General features: G+C 42.5%; 2 protein-coding genes across 2 annotated transcripts in view; one reads left to right on the top strand and one right to left on the bottom strand.

Moving 5' to 3' along the window:
* Positions 1–10,963: 10,963 nt before the first annotated feature.
* LOC115242831 lies at positions 10,964–13,644 on the top strand. The gene is made up of 2 exons (XM_029819372.1): positions 10,964–11,659; positions 13,525–13,644. The coding sequence occupies exons 1-2, from the start codon at positions 10,964–10,966 to the stop codon at positions 13,642–13,644; spliced, it is 816 nt and encodes a 271-aa protein (XP_029675232.1).
* A 301-nt stretch (positions 13,645–13,945) lies between these two features.
* The window catches only part of LOC115242830, a 9,019-nt gene continuing 6,159 nt past the window's right edge, over positions 13,946–16,805 (bottom strand). The window contains exons 4-5 of the mRNA XM_029819371.1: positions 16,393–16,760; positions 13,946–16,161 (exon numbers count right to left, since the gene is read on the bottom strand). Of these exons, the coding sequence (XP_029675231.1) occupies positions 15,040–16,161; positions 16,393–16,760 (1,490 nt within the window). The 3' untranslated portion in view covers positions 13,946–15,039. The remainder of the gene's footprint in view (positions 16,162–16,392; positions 16,761–16,805) is intronic.

Here is a 16,805-nt window from a genome sequence, read left to right as displayed (position 1 = left end):
TGAACGGTGTGCAACTGAACGGTGTGCAACTGAGCGGTGTGCAACTGAGCGGTGTGCAACTGAGCGGTGTGCAACTGAGCGGTGTGCAACTGAGCGGTGTGCAACTGAGCGGTGTGCAACTGAGCGGTGTGCAACTGAGCGGTGTGCAACTGAGCGGTGTGCAACTGAGCGGTGTGCAACTGAGCGGTGTGCAACTGAGCGGTGTGCAACTGAGCGGTGTGCAACTGAGCGGTGTGCAACTGAGCGGTGTGCAACTGAGCGGTGTGCAACTGACCGGTGTGCAATTGAATGGTGTGCATTTTTATGTGTGCAACTGAACGGTGTGCAACTGACCGGTGTGCTACTGAACGGTGTCCAAATAAATTTTCTTCTGTGTCCAAAATTATTGTGTCCAAATGCACTGTGTCCAATTGAACCGTGTGCAAAGTTTCGTGTCCATTTGCACCATGTCCAATTGTGCTGTGTCCAAGTGCACCGCACCCTGCACAGCAAGGTTTGTCATGTTCTTGCCACAAATTTGCTGTTATACCGTGCACGGCAAGGTTTGCTCTATTATTTGTGTAAAATGTGCATCACACTATTGCGACAAGCCTTGCCAGCAGAAGCTAAGCTTTTTGCGAACACACCTTGTCACAATTTTGCTTTAAAGGCATGCTCGGGTTTGCTGCAAAGTTTGCATCATTTTGTTTGCTGGGTATGTAAATTAAAAGTAACAAGAATATATTTAACAAGAGAATAAAACAGGTCGTATTGATATATAGTGACCCTTGGTGTCGAGAGATATGTTCGGCGCGAAAAGAGATCGTGATGGTCCCGCGGAGATCGACACGACCGTGCACAAGAGTATCGAATTACCGAGCGTTTAACGCGATTCAAGTTCGACTTTTCGGTCGTGAGGGTTTTCACCGTACGTGGCTTATTTGAGCCACGACAACTACAGAAACTTCTCGAACGCACCGGTAATTACTTTATACACGATCGTGAGTCCGCTTCGATACAATAGATATTTCAATGCCATATGACCCGAATATTTTCTTTAACGAGGCTCGCGGTGAGCCGATACGCGTCTCAATAACAATAGCGACGACCTTCGCGTCGGAATGCGCAGGATGCAATTTTTGATACTCGCGAAAACTAACAACAAGCTCAGAGATATCCGATAGATATCATAAACGTTATTCGAGCTTTGTTCCTCCTCAAATCGCTATACTTAAACTATGAATATTCTCAAAGAATTTCGCGGACAAAGACAAAGACGGAAACTACCGGGCGCAACTGTGGTGTACACTCAAGGGCAGGAATGGTGTCCCTCGGTTAGGCTATGTATACATATATGACAACTGAAAACGTCACGCATACACACGGATCGCGTATGTATATGTATCACCTGAAGCGCGAAGAAGATCAAGCAGGGAAGGAGAAAAAAGTGGAAGGCATTCCGATATTGCATTCTTATCGTAAGTCATATGATCGAGAGAAAAAGCAATGCAAGGCATGATGCTAATTAATTGTGTCCTATATATGTCTCACTCATTTTAATTGAATGCAGGGGGTGCGAGTGAGACAGTTATAGGACACCGCACTAGCTGGACACCGCTTTCGGCTGTCATACACGTATACATCTAGCTGCCTAGGGACACCATTCCTGCCCTTCAGAGTACGAGGCGTGACGCAATAACTTACACGATCCGGAATATCGATTGCGAGGCAAAGAAGGTAACTAACAATACGCATTACACAGAAACGCGAAATTAACATAAGTGACTGTCGGCGGCGATGAAATGTATAGAGAGAGAGCTTATCTTATAATCCGGATGAGTGGCTTGTGCCCGTCGGCCGTTAATACGCAATTCACTAATTTTCTCAAAATACCTTAAAGGAATAACACCAAAAACACGAGGCACGTCAATTAATGCTGGGCGCGACTCATTCGAATAAATATCTAATAACAATCGGCGACTTTACAATCAGGGCGACGCTCGTCCCACCGGTCGGAAATTTGTCCTCGTTCCAAGTTTTGGAGATTGTTTTTGTGAGGCCTACGCTCTCGCCGATGTCTCGCCGAACAGCGATGAACGAGAGTCCTGCGGGAAGCACGCCGGTCCGATAGATCGCGATTAGGCCACTTGTGGCACTTCCGCGTGCCGCAGGGCCGTCCTGTGGCCTTCGCGGTCCTTGCGGCCTTCACGACCGTATTAGCGGGTTCATCGCCCTGCCACTTCCGAATTTTCCGTTTTTCGGCGTTGCGGTACGGTTCTCGGCAGTCTACGGTTCGACGTCGTCCTTTCCTTTTTGCCTTCCGTTGTTAATTCCCGCGTTTACACGTCTTTCGCAGCTCCGTTTCCGAGGCTCCCTCGCCTCCTGCGAGTAGAGTGGCCTTCCCCTCGACCGGACTCGTCCAGTTTTTCGCGCCTTGTTTCTGTCGTGAGATATTAGAATTTAACGGCAGCGACGATTGCCCGCAATTAAGAATACTTATGGTAATGAAAGAATTTCTATCATCTGGCGGCTCCCGCGTTTCGGATGTTTCGGCTCCCACTCTCGGTTTCCTCGATGTCCCTCTTCACTCCTTCCGCCGGATGAGATCTTGTCGCTTCCTCTGAATATGCCGGTAACTAATTCGTGGACTCATAATCGACCTTACATTTCACGTTCTTAAAAAAAAGAAAACCAGATTTGGCGATCGGGCCGCTCCCTCCTTAAATCGGGAGGACGCAGGCCCCTGAAAAACCGCCCGCGATCGGGTTTTTCGACCCTTGTGACGGACGACCAAAAACGTCACGTCACAGAGTATATATCGCGAAATAATGAAATGAAGAGACGAAAAGTGATAAGAGTATCGTGGAATAGTGCAACAAGGAAGAGAAGTGATAAAGTGAAAAGAAATCATTAACGCGGAATAGTAAAGAAGTGATTTTTTTAAATAGATGTCATATTGAGCAAAGTTATGTTACATTAGTGAAACTGAGCGAATGCTTACACTGGAGTGAATCTGTGCATTATCAATAAACATTTGTGATAAATACGTTAATGTTGGAAAACGATTATCGAAGCATCGACGGAATATTTGGAGATTTTGGCTGGCCATGTTTTCGATAACAATAAGCTGGTAATTATACGCGCGAACGCGCATTCATGTATATGTTTATTTGTATTTTATATATAAATGTACCCAACAAACGCGCTTTTATAAATATTATGACGGTTACATAATTCAGTGTAACTGAATAAAACAAGTAATATTACAGGATTGTAACATGTAATACACTCATTCCTTGTAATTTTTCACTCAAGGAAGCAACAATGTTATATAGCAGTTATACATTTAATTGTAACAGTTATGTAATGTTATATTATTGATATATTAAGAACATAAATGTAATAAAATTGAGATATAACATGTTATTGCTACTGATTTGATATTTATATAATTTTGTTATACAGGTTGCATCCCCTAAACGTCACTTTTACCAGTCAAAAATATGATAATGCACAGATTCACTCAAGTATAAGCATTCGCTTAGTTTCGCTAATATAATTTAACTTTGTAATGGTTCACCTTTCCTGACGCCGCGGATCAGGCTCGCCGGTGCCAGGATTCGGGAGAAGGGGGAAACTTCAACTCACTCTTCCTCGGTATAAATGAACAGTGGTTTATTCAAGCGATTATTAAAGATAACACTGAAAGCTATATTTACAATGAAACGTGCGAGAGCGGTGCGTACAAAGGTTCGCACGAGCGAGGTTACACGTTAGCTGGTGCGTGCAAGGCTCGGAAAGCGAGCGCGGCTCATGCGGACAATGCTGAGGTGTTTTGCGGTCGCGGTGTTTATCATGCAAGCAATTATTATTACAATAAAGGTAGATAGAGTAGATCTTAAATACTACGGGGTGTCGCGTGGCCTTTAATGTGGTTCCAACTGACTGATCGCCTTATCCTTAGAAGGACTGGGCGTCAGCTCTTTCTGCGGCTTATCCTTAGAAGGACTAGCGCGTTGTGGTAGTATGATGGCCGTGTGTAAAGGTGGGGTGGATGCGACGCTGGCGGAAATCCCGGTACGGTAAATCAACTATATAATTACAAGGTTCGGCCGGGTGACCGGTCTGGACGCGGTGTATACAAGCAGTCTTACGGTCTAATGAGTCGCGATATATATACAAAGCGGTCTTAGGATTTAACTGGACGCGGTGAACAAAACGGTCTTACGGTCTAACTGGTCGCGGTATATATACAAAGCGATCTTAGGATTTAACTGGACGCGGTGAACAAAATGGTCTTACGGTCTAATTGGTCGCGGTATATATAAAGCGGTCTTACGAGCTAACTGGTCGCGGTATATATAAAGCGGTACTAGGGTCTATCTGGACGCGGAGACCAAAGCGGTCTTACGGTAGAACTGGTCACGGAGACCAAAGTGGTCTTACGGTATAACTGGACGCGGAGCACGCGGTACGGTCTTACACGCTAGTAGGATGCGCCGTCCCAGCAACCGGGAAGCCCGGCATAACCACGGGTAGCCCGTGACCTGGTTTAACGCGGGGTATCAGGATGCGCCGTCCCAGCAACCGGGAAATCCGGCATAACCACGGGTAGCCCGTGACCTGGTTTAACGCGGGGTATCAGGATGCGCCGTCCCAGCAACCGGGAAGCCTGCCATAACCACGGGTAGCCCGTGATCTGGTGTAACGCTAGGTATCAGGGTGCGCCGTTCCAGCAACCGGGTAGTCCGGCGTAACTAAGGGAAGCCCGCAGCCTGATGTAACGCGAGAGGTTTCGGATCAGGAGTTGTACGTGGTAGGACTCAGGATCGGGAACTGGTAACGATACGCTCGCCGGCCCGCCTTATATACCGGCGGCTGGCCTCCCACTCACGCGATACGGCGCGTGGTGGGGCGGTCCCCACGGTAAGGCCGCGACACGGGTGTGGGAACTTAGGGGCGCCATAGGAGCCGAGCCTCAGGATATATTTATGTCGCAATTTTCTTGATAATTTTATTATATTTTTCATTGCCATTTTTACTTTTGTTATTTTTTATTCTTTTTCAATTTAATTTGATTATTTTGGTTATTTATATAATTAATTTTTTTAACTTTTTTAAAATAATAATAATATGGAAATTAATCACTTACTTGATTTTATCTCTATTAATTGCCTGCTGCCAACCTGACTTTTTCCAAAATAAAAAAATAAAAATAAAAATTTTTTTTACAGTCTTGAATATACATATTTTACGAAACATTTCGCATTTTATTTATATATATATATACTTTTTTGTAAAATGTAAAATTTTCTATTCTTGTATAATACATTTTTATAGGAGTAAAATACATTTTTTTTATAACTGAGGTAAATATAGAGAAAAGGGGACCCAGCCCCAATGACCTTGACATTGACATATGTTGTCAGGTCATCGCCCTGAGTAACTCTCAAAAGGTTTTAGCAATATCAAGTTTTTCATTGTCAGATTACGTACAAACCTTGATTTTTACAAATCTTTGTTAATAACTTTTTAATAAACAACGAGCGACGGTTAAAATTTTTTGAGAGTTACTCAGGGCGATGACCTTGACAACATATGTCAAGGTCAAGGTCATTGGGGCTGGGTCCCCTTTTCGCTATATTTACCATTTTCTGTAATAAATAAATATAGAATTATAGAATAAATTAGAAATAAAAATTGTCGAATAGCGACTCCTATCGAGCCCCCCCCCCCACCTTGCAAAAATAAAAAAACAAATAGCGCACAATAATGAGCTATTTATGAGCTTCCAGATCCCGCAAATTAAAAATTTTGAGCTCATTGCACTGCGCAGGAACTTAATATTTTTGGTGGGGAGGCTGAGTCGATATCGATACTTCTAATTCGAATATTCACCACTCTTCCGGCTAATCTCGTTAAAACGCTCGGTACGCGCTTCATCGCGCCGCGAATACTCTCGAACGTACTAATACCTCGAGATCGCCGCGGCACCCTTTTATAACGGGGAAAAATAGCGACTCCTATCGAGCTAGCCTCCCCACCTTGCAAAAATAAAAAAACAAATAGCGCACAATTATGAGCTATTTATGAGCTTCCATATCCCGCAAATTAAAAATTTTGAGCTCGTTGCACTGCGCAGGAATTTAATACTTTTGGTGGGGGGGCTGAGTCGATATCGACTTTTTATAAACAATATAGCATATTTTATAAACAATATTTACTTTAATAAAATACTCCGAAAGAGAAAAATAACAAAGACGGGATACGCGAAGGTACGAAATACTCGCGAAGAGACGCGCGAGTCTTTTCGAGTATTTTTACATTATAAAAAATCGTGGAAACTTCCAATCAGTCCTATTTCTAACAAATCTTGAGCCAGTTTTAGCAAGCTATTCTAGCCAAAAATTTGTAGAATAGCAAATAAATCTTAGCGAGATTGGAAAGTTATTCTAGCTTATAACTTTTCATTCTCGCTCAAGATTTATTTGCAAATCTCGGGCTAGAATAGCTTGCCAAATCTGCATCAAGATTTGTTAGAAATAGGACTGACTGGAAATTTCCATGGTCTCTTTATTATGCTCTCGGAAGCATTTTATATCGAGCAACGCGAAAAAAGGTTAACGCGAGATATGATGTAGCGGTGTGATAAAAGAATTTATATAGAGCGTGAGAAAAAGTCCGTATAAAGCGCGAAAGAGAAAACGCAGGATGTGGCGGCCGCGTAGCGGCGCGAGAAAGAATCTGTATGGAGCGCGAGAGAGAATCCGTATGGAACGCGAAAAATCCGTGATAATTTTTATTTTTCTAACAAATAATTTTATTTAATATATGTAGTTTTATTTAATAAAAATACATTTTTATCATAATACAGCCGTTTTATTTATCCAAGGAATGTGCGACTTGTCCATTCCCAGCCATTTCACATAAACCTCGTTGCCCCTTCGACGCAGCACCTTCTCCACGAGATACACGTCCGGATCGTCGACGCGCAGCAACTCATGCTCGTAGAATCCTCCGGCGATCGGTTCGCCGCGCGAATCCTTCAGCAAATACGTTACGGGATTAGTCCGTTGTATCTTGGTTGTTTGAAAAATCTTAGTGGTCCAGTTAGGTGTGAAGCCTTTCTCGAAGATCGTCTTAAACTTGCTGACGCGTACCGAATCGGCTACTTTGAATCTCGCCGGAGCCGCGATTTTTATATTGCTGTACACCGTATTTAAGAGTTTATCGGCGATCGCTGGAGTCACGTCGACGGGTCTCATATCTATAGTGCGATGTTTTTTTTTATTCGTCGATTCACTTGTACGTTCCGCTCAGTGTGAAGTAGATACTTCCACATAGAATTTTTGAGCGTACGATTGAATCGTTCGACAATCGACGCCTTCATCACCGAGTACGTCGAGTAATGATTCACTTCGCGCTTTTCCGCGAATTTTCGCACCTCGGCGTTGTAGAATTCCTTTCCTTTGTCGGTCTGCAGATTTTTCGGACACCGCTTAGAGTCTCGCACTATCTCGGATAACGCTTGGGTAACCTCGTTCGCGGTCTTGCTCTTAAGCGGTACAGCCCACGCGTATTTGCTTAATGCGTCGATAACGGTGAGTATGCAGTTGTGGCCTTTGTTGAGTCTCGCGTAAGTACGCATCTCGACCACATCCGCCTGCCACAGGTCGTCGTACCCGCGTACCGCGACGCGATGACGCGGAAAGTTTCTTCTCGCGAGCGCGTGCAACTCCTCGACTAGTCTTCGTTTTTTGGTGCTCATAATTCTTTCCTCTTTCTCTCAAGGATGACGTTGGGCGGGATCTCTCTCTCGAGCGGCTCGCCGCTCCGAGCGTCGTCGCCGCTCTCGCGAATCTTTGCCAGTTCCCTCACTTTCCCCGATAGCTCGTCCGCGTCTCTTTTCAATCGCGATGTTGAATTTTCCAATTCTCGTATTTTCGCCGCGACGCGCGATTTTTGGGTTAGTTCCTGTATTATTTTACCCTGATTGAACAGTATTTTACGGTCGTTTGCGCTTCTCGTCGAAGACTCCACCGTGTTGAGCGATATCGTACTTTTTGCGGCATCGATCCGTTCGCTTAAAGCGTTGATCCGTTTATCCAGAGCATTGGTCCGTTTACCTAGAGCGTTAGCGTTCGCTTCTGTTCTCGAAACGGAATTTTTCACGGCGTCTATCCGTTTACTCAGAACGTCGTCGCGCGCTTCGGTCCTGGAAACAAAACTCTCCGCGGCGTCTATTTGTTTACCCAGAGCGTTATCGAGTTGGGTGAGTCTCGTGAACAGTAGAATGACGCCCTGCCCCGCCTCGTCCGCGTCTTTTCTCAATTGCGACGTGATTCCTTCAACGTAGCTTTTGCTCGTCGCGTCGGCGTCCTCCTCCGGCTGAGCCAGGCGTTTTATCTTGCGCTCTCTCGCGTCGTACTCGACGGAAGAGCTTAGACACAGCGCGTTATCGCGCACGTAATTTCTTAGTAATCCATTCCATTGATAGTATGAATTGTTCGGTGTTCCCAACGATAATCCAAATTTATTAATCGATATTTCGATACAAACAATAATGACAGACTGACTCGTTTCGCCGACGCATAGATTAATTTATAATAAGGCCAGCTTCGTAAAGTTCCTCGATAATTGATAATATTTCATTGTCGTGGGCATTGTTGTCGGCTTGACGCGAAGCTTCCAGCAATCGCAAGCATTCTACCAACTCGTTGGGATCATTCCAATGCACGTAATCGATCTTATTATCGTTTAACGTCATAGCGCGCGGTATGTTTATACCTCTTCCAGCTTTTTTTCCAGGCGCTATTATATTTTTAATAGAGAAATGACGCTATTATATCTTTATACTTGTATCCCTTGTTACTTAATACTAGATTACTGGACATTATTCGTGTTTTATTGTCAAAATTTGTGAGCTTACTACCGAGCAGTTACAGATTATCACCAAGATTGTTTTACTGCGAGACTTTGGTAGCTACGTGGAACAATTGTGGGACAAGCTTCCCGAACATATAAAAGCTGACTCAGAGGTTCAACAGTATCGCCAATGCACGCGACATTATAATTTGTCGTGGCAGCAAACACATTTCAACGGTCCAACACCGTTAATAAAAAATGGTGGCAAATGCCAGCAAAAATTATAAGAGGTGGTGGTTTGTTAAATCGTGCGATAAACGCACTTTTTTTCGCGGATAATATACTTGCCACGAAAGCGCGAACACGTATTACCGCGAGAGATTCGACTCTTGGCGAAAGAGCAGCCGCTACAGCTGTTTGGACGGCTAAGAAAGCAAAGACAAAATTCGGTATGGGGATGAAAACAAAAAAATCATCGATGAAGAAAAAGACTGCGAAAAAACGAATACTTCCTATAGCGAAGCGCGGTGGTTTCTTACCCATTTTACCATTATTGGGAGTTTTCGGTTTATTGGCTGGTGGAGCAACGGGAATTGCGAAGGCGGTGAACGATAGCAAGGCGGCGCAACGTCAGCTCGGAGAAATGCAACGACATAATCGCGCCATGGAAGGTCACGGACTTTATCTCGCTCCATACAAGCGTGGACGAGGGTTCTCAACAGCGGCTAAGAAAAAAAATAACGTCAAAATAACGATAAAAATCGTCAATTTGGATGATGTCGATGGTTCCGGTACATATGGGGTTGCGTATGCAAAGAGAGGAGATCGTGTAGCTACTTTCCGGCTATAGATTTAAACGATGGCGATTACGAGCTTGGTTTAACAAACTTTGAAACTTGTCATACAATATCGAACGTGAATTTTTGGAATAATAAATTTTATTTTGATAACGACGATAAGGAAATTACGATTCCCGAGGGATCGTACGAATTACACGCAATGAACGAATATCTCCAAAGTGCAATTTTACGACATCCACGCGTAGTTGATTCCGACGATATTGTTGATGACGAAGAACACGATGAATATCCAATAATGCTTCGCGCTAATTATAATACGCTAAAGAGTGAAATCAAATGTGTCCATAGAATAAATTTTAGTAAACCACACAACGTTGGATCGTTGTTAGGATTTTCATCGAATCGTATATTACAGCCTCGGAAATGGCACGAATCGGATGTACCGATAAATATTATTAGCGTAAATATTATTCGTATAGAATTCAGTGTAACCACTGGCGCGTACAGCAATGACAAGCGCGTACACACGATACATGAATTTTTACCTAGCGTTCCGCCAGAATATAATATATCGGAAACGCCCAGATCATTTATCTACCAATCGTCGCACGGAGCATTACTGATTTAACGATACGCATTGTTGATCAAGAAGGACATTTGCTCGATTTTCGAGGAGAGGAAATTACCGTAAGATTGCATATACGGCGGCGGCAAAAATAAAGCGTTTGACAAATGAAATGCTTGTGTTGAACGAAAGCACGGAGCACGAAGAAGACAATATCTTTACGAGAGACAATATTTTTGCGAGAAAGCGAGTGACTGCGGTCTCGGATGACAATAATCAAATATCTGGTTACGCTAAAAAGAAGCTCAGCGCGTTGAATCGCGAGTTTTTAAAATCATTAGGATTCGTCGTACGAAATACTTGAACAATATGATTGACATCTTGAATATCGGAGGCGAGCCGATCTTTGACGATCGTATCGTCAAGATTGAGACTCATACGTACAATCCATACGCCAACACAACGCTTGGATACAGCGACGAGATACGGATACCGATACAACATCAAGATTTGTACACGTTACCATGTGAAAGTTTTCTATACGTCGAGGGAAAGTTGAGGGTGCGTAAAGTAGATGAAGGGGCAAAAGTGGTATTGGGAAACAATTGTGTCGCGTTTATGTTTGATGAACTTCGATATGAACTCGACGGTGTGGAGATTGATCGCAACAGAAGCGTTTTATAACGTTGGATAAACGTAGATAACTTCCACGATTAAAAACTATGTCTCTCTAACAGCCGAAAGGAGTAAAATCATGGAGAATGCTGCGTGGAATATATTGCATAATGCTGCTGAAGCTTACTTCAATTTATGCGTGCCGCTAAACATACTACTGGGTTTTTGCGAAGATTATAAGCGAGTTGTGATTAACGCTCGTCACGAATTAATTCTGATACGTTTGTGCAACGACAACAATTGCATATTTGGACTTGCTTCGGCTGAAGCTCATATCGAATTATTCAAGGTACAATGGCGTATGCCTCATGTAATATTGAGCGAGATCAATAAACTATCCTTGCTACGTGATATCGAATTATTCAAGATACAATGGCGTATGTCTCATGTAATATTGAGCGAGGTCAATAAACTATCCTTGCTACGCGCGTTGGAAAGCGGGCGATACTTGAATATGAGTTTTCGCTCTTGGGATCTATACGAATTTCCTCTATTGCATAATACGACCAAGCATTCGTGGACCGTGAAAGCTGCTTCTCAGCTGGAGAAGCCGCGATACGTGATCTTTGCGCTGCAGACTGGCAGAAAAAATGCTGTGTCAAAAGATATTACTACATTCGACGACTGCAAATTGACCAACGTTAAACTCTATCTAAACTCGGAATTTTATCTCTACGATGATTTGAATTTAGATTTCGATAAAAATAGATTCGCCCTCTTGTTCGATATGTGCTCTCGTTTTCGCCAATCTTATTACGGATGTGATAATGATGATGTACTATTAAACATTTCAAAATTTTTACATTTCGGTCCTCTCGCGATTATTGATTGCTCGCGACAAAACGAGTCTGTCAAAAATTCCACCGTGGACGTGAGATTAGAGTTTGAGTGCAAGGAGGATATACCGGCAAATACTACCGCCTATTGTCTCATCTTGCACGATCGCGTTGATATTACCCATTGACCAACGTAGTTTGTAAAATTACCTAAATCAGCAAGTATCCCCTCCATTTGCACGATCGCGTTGTCGAATATTGCCCACTGACCAACGTAAATAGTATAGCAATGAGGGTTCTAACCCAGGTTTTTTTAGGGGGGGGGGTGAGGGGCGAGGGGAAACCGGCGCGGAGGGTATGACGTCACGCGGGGGAATCGCGTCCTAACCGATAGGCGAGGGACCCGCTAACCTAACCGGTAGGCGAGGGGTCCGCGGAGAGGGGGAGGGGGACCTGCGGCGAAACCGATAGGCAAGGGACCCGCGGGGAAGAGGGAACGCGAAGGTACGATGCCGCGAGGAGGCGTGGGAGACGTTTTTACAATTTCTCTCGCAATCTTCTCACGATCGTCACTGTCAATCGTCGTCGTTATGTTGCGCTCGGACGAAAATTTTTAGACGTTGCTCGATTGATGTGTCGGTAGCGACTAACCACTTTACGGTATTGCAAAATCGTTAAATCCTTTTCGATATCGTCCATTAGTCTGTAAACTGTCTTTATTAATCACTACAGATCCATACTTGTGTTGCCAACATTTCTGACAGAATGCGCGAAAATTGTCGTAAGACATGTCAGTATTTACATGATTGTTGTATACATGTTTCAAGTTTGTACCATCTTGTTTAAATAAAATCAGTAAATTTGCATTGTCCCGTATAAGATGCTTGGGTATCTTGGCATACGTTTGACAAAGATAGAAACAGTCGACGCTCGAGTGTCGACCCATTGCAAAGTACTCTCTTATCGTATCTTGCTTATCGCATGCCACGTCGTCAAAGATAAAAACGTAATTCGGAAGCGCCTCGCTCGGTGGAATAACGTCTATTATTAGAGAATGTAAAATAACCAATTTCATCGATCGATAATAGCAAATTTTCCAAATATCGATATTTCGGTTGTTGAAATGAACACATTCTCGAAATCCTTCACGGTATGCAGTTATTTTAATATATTCTTCTAGTGCTAACCTTTCGTCGTTTCGAATTTCGAAGGGGAAATATAAACCGTGAGGTAATTGGATAGCTGCTTCTTTTAAATGTGTTATAATGTCGTTAATAGGTGTTAGTACGGGGTGCATCGTGCCCTTGCGTACATACGTAAGATATTCTATTACATCTTCCGCATCTCGAATTAAATCTGCTATTATTGCGATGATTACCGTTAAATGTTCGGTTATTTCTTTGCGTGTACTATATTCTCGAACATAATGGTTTAATAGTTTACCGTTATGATCTAGTATATTTTCTAGTTTATCTAGATGTATTATAGTACTGTTTAAAATTTTTATTTGATTTTTCGCGACATGTTGAAAGGTTTATTGATTATTCTGTAAGAGAGTAAAGGCTGATTTATGCAGGCCGTAACTGTTCGTTTATTAATTCTCTATCGTTCGCGTCCATTGTACCGAACAATGTTTTCGCTATTTCGCCTATTCCGTCGATGAGACCTCTACGTCTGTTCGTCCGTGTCTCATATAGCGTATTTATTAGAGTGATCAATTTCGTTAATTGTTTCAACTCGTTTTTTACGATTTCCTTTAAATTATCGCAAGTGCGTTTATGATGGAATTCCGACTTTATTTGTTCGCACATCTCGTTAGTTTGTTGGATGTATATTGATTTATTTGCCATACTTTGTCGTTTAGTGTCTCGCCTTCGAGGGCGCGTTTTTCTCAATCATCTCCGTCCTATCTTCCGTAACTCCGAAGGGCGAGATGAGGGTACGATTGAGCAGATGCGTCGCGCTTTGGATCGGATGCGGTTAATCGGTCGTTCCAACAACGAATAGGTAAGTTTTTTATTTTAGTTTTCTATAAACTGCTTTAATTTGTTTGTATGCATACGCACCGCTTTTCTTCCTTTCTTAATTGTATAATTCATGTCCGAATTTTTTTCGATTATTACGTACGGTCCGGTCCATAAGGATTCAAGTTTCTTAGATCGTCCGCGTCGGAACGTCTCGTCGTGTACTAATACCTTGTCGCCGACTTTAAATTTTATTTCGCTAGTACTTTTGTCGTACTGATTTTTGGCTTTAAATTTTTCTTCTTTGATATGCTCTTTTGCGAGCTGATTCGTTGCCCTTAGTCTTTCTTTCAATTCTTGCGCGTAATCGTCGTAATTATATGTCGGTTTAGGCGGTCTCGTCAGTGACGTAGGTAAATCTGCTTGGTGCCCATAGACTAATTCGAAGGGTGTATACCCCGTAGCTGTGTGTGGCGTCGTATTGTATGTGAACATTGCGAACGGTATCCATTCGTCCCAGTCGGTCTGGTCTTCGTTTATGTAGTGTCTTAAATATTCCGCTAATGTTCGATGCGATCGTTCTAACGCGCCATTACTTTCCGGATGATAGGCAGTTGTTTGTATTTTATTTATTTTTAATAGTTTACATGTATTTTTAAATATTTCGCTGAGGAAATTTGTGCCTTGATCCGTTAAAATTTTTTCCGGTATTCCGTGTTCAAGTACAATCTTTGTAACGAATTCTTTACTGACCGTGTTCGCTTCTTGGTTTGGAATCGGTATCGCTTTGCTGAATTTCGTTAAGTTGTCTTGGAATGTTAAAAGATATTTATTTCCGTTTGTTGTAACTGTTAGCGGTCCTACAATATCTAACGCGCATTTTTCGAAAGGTTTAGTAGGCGTATCCGTGATTATTAACGGTACTTTATTTTTTCGCGATAGTTTATTTTTCTGGCACAATTCGCATTTTGCAATGTATTTTTCTACATCTTTCGTTATTCCTGGCCAATTGTAATTTAGGCGGATTCTTTTTACCGTTCGGTCAACTCCTTGATGTCCTCTTGTGGGTGCATCATGATATTCATATAATATCTGTTTCTTGTCTTCCTCCGTGTATATTTTCTCTTCGTCGGAGTTTGTTTCTTCTTCTATTGCGAGGATCTCTCGTTCTTCCTCTTCTGTTTCATGCGCTTCTCTTGTTACATTGCGGCTCAGTGCATTGGCGTTCGCGTTCGCTCGTCCGGCTTTATAGATGATTTCATAATCATATTCTTCGAGTTTTAATCTCCATCGGATCAATCTCGATCCGGGATCGTTCACATTAAATAACCAGATTAATGGTTTGTGATCGGTTACGATTTTAAATTTCGTACCGTATATATATGGCCTAAAATGTTTTACAGCCCATACAATCTCTAGTAATTCTTTCTCGGTTGTATTGTAATTCTGCTCCGCCCGCGATAAAACTCTGTTTTGGCGTAAGCAATTGGCCGGTCGTTATCTACTTTTTCTTGTGACAATACTGCTCCGATTGCATAGTCGGAAGCATCAGTGGTCACTATGAATTCTTGATTGAAATCTGGATACATTAGCACTGGCGCTGTCATTAATCTTTCTTTTAGTATTTCGAAAGCATTTTGCTGTTCCATAGTCCACTCAAATTTTTCCGTTTTCTTCGTTAATTTCGTCAGTGGCTTGGCTATTTTTGAAAAATCTTCTATGAATTTTCTGTAATATCCGGCTAGTCCTATGAAAGATTGTATATCTTTTACTTTCTTCGGCGTCGGAAATTCCTTTATTGCCGTTAACTTTGACGGATCCGGAGATATTCCATTCTCCGAAATTATGTGACCTAGATAAATTACTTCCTTGCGCAAAAATTCGCATTTATCTGGTTGCAATTTTAGATTATTTTCTCGGAGTCTCTGCAGTACTTCCTTGAGTCTTTTTTTGTGGTCCTCTAGGCTCGCTCCATATATGACGATGTCGTCTAAATAAACTAGACATTTAAGTCCTTGCATTCCGGTTAGAATTGAATTCATTAGTCTCTGGAATGTTGCTGGCGCATTTTTCAATCCAAACGGCATTCTATTAAATTCGTAGTGTCCGTAGGGCGTTGAAAAAGCTGTCTTTTGTTTATCTTGCTCAGCCATCGGTATCTGATGATATCCTGACGCTAAGTCTAGTGTGGTAAAATATTTAGCGTTTCCTAACTGGTCCAGTATCTCGGTGATATTGGGCAGTGGAAATGAATCGCCTATTGTTAAATCGTTTAGCTTCCGAAAGTCTACTACTACTCGGAGCTTAGGTTTTCCGGATGCGTCGGCCTTTTTCGGTACCACTAATAAGGGTGCGTTCCATTGACTCGCGTTTGTTCGGATTATGCCGTTTTTCAGCATTTCTTGCACTTGTTTATTTACTTCCGTCTTGTGCTTATAGGGAAGACGATACGGTCTCGTGTTCACCAGTGAGGTATCGGCGCGCGTGTTTATCTCGTGCTCTACCGTCGCGGTGCACGTCAGTGGTTCTCCGTCCAACTGAAATGTATCAAAATATTCTTCGCATATCCGTAGGAATGCCTGTTTTTCTTCCGTATTTAAATGTTGCGTGCGTAGTAGTTGTCAGATTTGTCTCGAGCTAGTAGGCTTAAAATTTTTTCTTTCTTGTATTGTGTGTATTTTGGATTCGATTTCGCGTTCTATGTCTGCGAGTGTGACGTTCGGCGTCTGTATCTCGACTTCTGTATCGGTTGTATTTATGATACTAACTGGACACGTGTAATCCTTCGGTTCTACTAAGCAGTTTCCAAGGTAGATTCCTGGAGCGGTTTCCTCTGCTCGTACTATTCCTATCCAGTTTTGCTTCGTTATCGCTTTTACGATGGTTTCTCTGCGCGGTTTTAGGATTGTTTTGTTAAACGTATGGAATCTTAGCACGGCTTCTCCTATTTTTAATTGATTTTGATTATAATCACAGGATACCGAATGTTGTTGAAGGAAATCAATTCCTATTATTCCTTCATATTCTATTGGAATGTCGTCTCTTACAACGTAAAATGCATGTTTTACCTTGTGATTTTCTATCTTGATCGTGGCGTACATTTTTCCTATGGTGTGTACTTTATGCCCGGTTATGCCTGTAAGCGCAATTTTATCTTCGTGTATCAGGGTGTCGCCCTTTA

Source organism: Formica exsecta, unplaced genomic scaffold (assembly GCF_003651465.1).
Source record: "Formica exsecta isolate Colony F162 unplaced genomic scaffold, ASM365146v1 scaffold646, whole genome shotgun sequence".
Lineage (NCBI taxonomy): Eukaryota > Metazoa > Arthropoda > Insecta > Hymenoptera > Formicidae > Formica > Formica exsecta.
The sequence above is the reverse complement of the archived record's forward strand: the minus strand, read 5'-3'. Positions and strand labels throughout refer to the sequence as shown.

What these genes read in the sequence shown, in the direction of transcription:
- LOC115242831 (XM_029819372.1), top strand. Translation starts at nt 10,964, where the DNA reads ATGGAGAATGCTGCGTGGAATATATTGCATAATGCTGCTGAAGCTTAC. An exon ending in ACGGATGTGATAATGATGAT is followed by an intron (nt 11,660 to 13,524) that starts GTACTATTAAAC and finishes TTTGTCGTTTAG; the next exon opens with TGTCTCGCCTTCGAGGGCGC.